We start from the raw sequence: 5,282 nt of genomic DNA on the forward strand, positions 1-5,282 counted from the left end.
TTGTCATTGTCGTCCATGACCACCACGCGCACCAGCGCCTCGCTGCTCAGTGCGGGGGAGCCCGCGTCCGTGGCGCCCACGCGGAACTCGAAGGCTCGCAGGGCCTCGTAGTCCAGCGACCTCACCGCGAACAGGTGGCCATTGTCCGCGTTGATGGACACCAGGGAGGCCAGGGCCAGGTGTGGGTCGTGGGGAGGCAGCAGCGAGTAGGTGACCTGGGCGTTGGCTCCTGAGTCTCTGTCTGTGGCGCTGATGGTGCCCATGTGCAGGGCGGGGCTGTTGTTCTCGCGGATGAACAGGGTGTAGGAGGCTTGAGAGAAGGCGGGCGCGTTGTCATTCACGTCGGAGACCAGCACGGTTATCTTGTGCTCGGTTTTCAGCCTGGGGGTGCCCAAGTCGGTAACGGTGATGGTGATGTTGTACTCAGCTTTGCTCTCTCTGTCCAGTGGCTTTTCTGTCACTAACATGTAAAAGTTCTTGAATGTGGGTTTCAGGAGAAACGGAATGTCGTCCTGGATGGAACAAATCATCCTTCCATTGTCCCCAGAATCTGAATCTGAAACACTGAAAACAGCTACGACGGTTTCCGGTGCGTTTTCTGGAGTGGGACTGGTGAGCGTTGACATGGTCAGTTCAGGGGCGTTGTCGTTCACATCTAGCACCTCTATAGCTACAGTGCATTTTCCTGAAAGCCCTCCACCATCTGTGGCTACGATTTCCACGTTATAATATCGAGTTGTCTCAAAATCCAATATCCTTTGCAGACGAATTTCTCCTGTAATGGCATCTATTACAAATGGTTGTGCAGCTTCATCACCTTGGAAGAGGGTGTAGGTTACACTCCCATATATTCCTGAGTCTAAATCTTGGGAGGAGACAGTGACAACTAAGGATTTAAGTGGGCTGTCTTCTGGGATTTGTACTTTATAGAGTGACTGTAAAAACTCTGGAGCGTTGTCGTTGGTATCCACGACTTCAATGCGAATTGTAGTGGTCCCGGACCTGGATGGTACTCCACCATCCAGAGCTATGAGGGTTAAACTAAGTTCAGGTTGCTCCTCTCGATCCAGAGCTTTGTCCAGCACCAGCTCTGGGTATTTTCTGCCATCTTCGCGGTTATGTGTGAGAACATGAAAATGGGCGTTGGGGAGAATTGTGTAGTTCTGAACAGTGTTGCTTCCTATGTCAGAGTCTTGAGCTGTTTTCAAAGGAAACACTGTCCCTGGCTGGACGCTCTCTGGGATTTTTAGGAGCATTTCACTCTCCAGGAACTCTGGGGAATGGTCATTTACATCTCTGAGCTGCAGTTCAACTTGAACAAACTGCACTGGGTTTTCTAATAATACTTGAAAGTTCAGTACACACGATTCTGTCGCCCCGCATAGCACCTCCCGGTCTAATTTTTCATTAAGAAGCAAATCCCCGCTCCTTACATCGAGCTGCAAGAGCGGTTTGCTCCCTTTGTAATGGATTCTGGCGCCCCGAGTGGCCAGTTCCCCCACCCTGAGACCCAGGTCTTTTGCCAGGTTGGCCACAAAGGAGCCACTTATTATTTCTTCTGGCATGGAATACTTGATTGTCTCAGCGTCAGCCTCGCACAAAACCAACAATATAGCAAGAAAGACAACTTGCCTTTTCTGGTGCGTTTTTGCAAGCGCAGTCTCCATTGTCCAGTCCCGGTTCAGAAGATCAGTTTTTCCAGCTTGGTAAACACTCCTTAGTTAAATAAACTCCACTTAGATAGTTCTGATTCTGATTTGCACTGGTATGCCCTCTCTTAAGGTCTTTGTCTATAGACCTTACTAAAATGCTTTCTTCTTTTACCGAGCACTCAGAGTTCTGGTTCCCAGCGTAATGGCTTCCGGGGTATCCTGTCTATTATTCTCACTCTTAGTCTGCAGCGCCACCAAGTGTCCTTTTTTACTATTTCACTTTGTATTTGCAATTAAGCCTGCTAGATTAAGAAAATTCTTTTGAGCTAACCATAATATTTCCAGCTCTTAGTTGTTGGAAGACCTAAATAACTATTTGTTGAATGAATTTTCAAGGAAAGAATAGTATTGAGAACAAACTAAAATGATGTGTTAGTGTTCTCTATAGAAGTGCCTTCAGAGTACATGAAGAAGTTATGGGTTTTTTTTTTGGGGGGGTTGTTCCTATTTGATTTTAGGTGAGAAATAAACAATAATGGATGCATAAAAACATCAGATTTTTACAAAAACATTTTATTTTTCAAGTTTAACATATATGCAGGAAAAAGTAACTGCATAACTCAATGCATTTTCACCAAGTGAACTTACTTATACAGGCAGAACCTGTGTAAAAACCCAAAACCCTCCTCTTGCTGTTGTTTGACCACTACCTCCTCCACACCAAAGAGATTTATAGATGATGATAGTCTCCAAAGGGAGAGGGGGAACTTTTAAATAAATTGAAGTCTAGAATATTTACCTTTTTTTGCATTGTTTTTCATCCTGCATTGTTTGTAAAATCCATCTATTGCATGTTGTTCTAATTAGCTTTCATCTCATTGGCTTACAGTATTCTAAGGAGCTCTGTGGCACAGTGCACAAAGCATTAGGCTGCTAACTGCTAACTGAAAAGTCTGAAGTTGGAATCCACTAGCCACTCTGGTGGAGAAAGATGGGGAGAGGTTCCTCCTGTCAAGAGTTACAGCCTCAGAATCCCGATGGGAGTAGGTGACTGGAGCACTGATTAGTTTGATTAAATGGCATTTGCTCATTTTGTCTTCTTGCAAGTTGTTTTTGAAAAAAGTATTTCACTCTTAACAGAAAAGTTGACAGGTTGCCCAACTGGAGAAAGTTAAATCTATAAAGACTTAACTCTAACTCAACTTAATGCTATAGAGGTGGAACTTGCTCATAGCTGACTTTCCAATGGGTTTGCAAAGGTTGTAAATGCCAGGAGAGAGTACTTCCATTTCTCCCATGGAGCACCTGGTGGACTCAAACTGTGGTTGGTACCTTTGAGTTGGCAGTGCTACTCTTTATCCGCTTGGCAACTGTATGGTACCGTTTTACTGTCTGATACTGATACTGTTACCGATGAGGTAGGATGAATTTTTTTTCACATAAATATCCAAATTACCTGCTGCTGTACATTGAAAGGAGCACTCATTCCCCATTATTTCCTTCCTTCCTTCCTTCCTTCCGACATTGTTATCTTCTCGATGAACCACAGCATCATATATTTAAAGAATTTGATTCCATTTTTTCTTTGTCTATCTGCTTCCTAAACAACATGCCTCTGGAAACTCAATGAACTTTGATAAATGATGTTACAGAAAAGCTTCAGGCTTTTTGTTCATAGGGTCACTACGAGTCGTGCTCAACTCGAAGGCAATCAACAACATCTCATAATTGCATATTGTCCTCAGTTCTCTAGCTTTAAAATAGGTTGTAATATATAATCCCTCAGGTTTCCCCCCTTCATTTGTTATTATTGTTCCATTGCATGTCCATATGTGTGTGTTAAACACAAATTGTTGGGTTTTACAATGAAATCTGCTGACATATTACCAACATTCATTCTTCAAATAGTGAATATTGTATATCCTTCTATTTAATCAGACCTTTAATTTTTCTTAAGAATGTGTTATAGTTTCCAATGTAGAGGTCTAGTACAATTTTTATTATTTGTTCTTAGGTATTTGATGTTTTGGAAGCTATGATGTTTTAATTAAAAATTTCTGCTACTGCTATATAATAAAAAATAAAATTTAAATGTGTATGTTTACTTTGTATCTCGTGGCATTATTAACTTCATTTATTCATTTCAGTGTATTTTAGATTTTCCATTACATACATATAATGCTGTCTGGGGACCTCTGGTGTCTTAGTTCACAGTGACTTGCACTGCTAACCCAAAGGCTGGGTGAGTGTCTCTGGTGGTTGAATCCACCAATAGCTTCTAGAAGGATGCGCAATCTCTTCCAATTAAGATTTGCAGTCTTTGAAATGGATTCCATAGACAATGGGTTTGAGTGATGTTTACTATAACTTTCTAAAGATCCTTTGTAGGTTCCTTTCTATTTCGGTCTGATAACTATTCTGAGCAATTGTTAACACAAGGTCTTAAATCTCCTGCTGTTCTAATCCACAAGTAACTCTATAGGAGATAAATAAACATCTCCTCCCATTCAGCTTCTGAGACATGATGTGGCAGGATTGGGGGATGGGGTTTCTGGTTGCAGAGTTCCTAAAGAGCTGCCTGCAAACCCAAAGGACCGCACCTGCTGGAATCCAGTGGTAGCTCCAAGGGAAAAAGATAAGCAGTCTTCTCCCATCAGGACTTACATCCTCAGTAACCTGGTGTAGAGTTGCTCTGAGTCAGAATCAACTCGATAACAGTGAGATGTTTGTTTTCAAGCAATTTAATCAGTAACATGTATTGGATTTAGTCTAATGACTTCTGAATCCATTAGGACAATATCTCTTTTCTCCTTTAATAATATCAGTGACAGTGGTTGATTTTCAAATTCTAAACCACATTTGCTATCCTATACAAAACTAATTTTCTCATTATTTTTTAAATATAGCTGTCCATTTTACTTGATATTTTGAATTTTCTCATTGATGTATAAAAGATATAACTAATTTTCTCATTATTTTTTAAATATAGCTGTCCATTTTACTTGATATTTTGAATTTTCTCATTGATGTATAAAAGATATTAGTCTGTAATTTCCCTTTTGAAATATAATACTCTATTCAGATTTGAATGCAAAGTTATGCTGATACTAAAGGACTTCGAAAATACTTTCTCTTTTTTCTGTTCTTGGAAATGGTGTTGTTGTTGTTGTTATGTGCCGTCAAGTCACTTGCGACTCATAGCGACCCCTATGTACAACAGCCCTAAACCCTGCTCTGTCCTGTGCCAATCGCACTGTCTCTTACACACCCATCTCGATTACCCCAGTCACTGAATCAATCCACCTCATAGAGGGTCTTCCCCTCCTGCGCTGTCCCTCCATTCTCTGAAGCATGATGTCCTCTCCAAGGACTGGTCCCTCCTTACAACATGTCCAAAGTATGTTAGCCTCAGAATCCTTGCCTCCAAGGAGCAGCCCAGTTTAACCCTTTCCAGGATGAATGTTTCTTTTCCTAGCAGTCCATGGTACCCTCAATACTCTTCTCCAGCACCACAGCTCAAAGGCATCATCAATTCTCCTTCTATCCTCCTTAGTCACTGTCCAACTCTCAGATGCATAACAAGTGATTGCAAAGACAATGTCCTGTATCAGACACACGTTAGTCTCCAGA

The 5,282-nt window shown here is 41.7% G+C and overlaps 1 protein-coding gene across 1 annotated transcript in view; it reads right to left on the reverse strand.

Moving 5' to 3' along the window:
- The window catches only part of PCDHB5 (protocadherin beta 5), a 2,349-nt gene extending 682 nt beyond the window's left edge, over positions 1 to 1,667 (reverse strand). The window contains exon 1 of the mRNA XM_006891219.1: positions 2 to 1,667. Coding sequence (XP_006891281.1) covers positions 2 to 1,667 — 1,666 coding nt within the window. The remainder of the gene's footprint in view (position 1) is intronic.
- Between the last annotated feature and the right edge of the window lie 3,615 nt (positions 1,668 to 5,282).

The sequence above is a fragment of the Elephantulus edwardii genome, unplaced genomic scaffold (genome assembly GCF_000299155.1).
Source record: "Elephantulus edwardii isolate Elephantulus edwardi_28Jun2011 unplaced genomic scaffold, EleEdw1.0 scaffold00095, whole genome shotgun sequence".
Taxonomy (NCBI): Eukaryota; Metazoa; Chordata; class Mammalia; order Macroscelidea; family Macroscelididae; genus Elephantulus; species Elephantulus edwardii.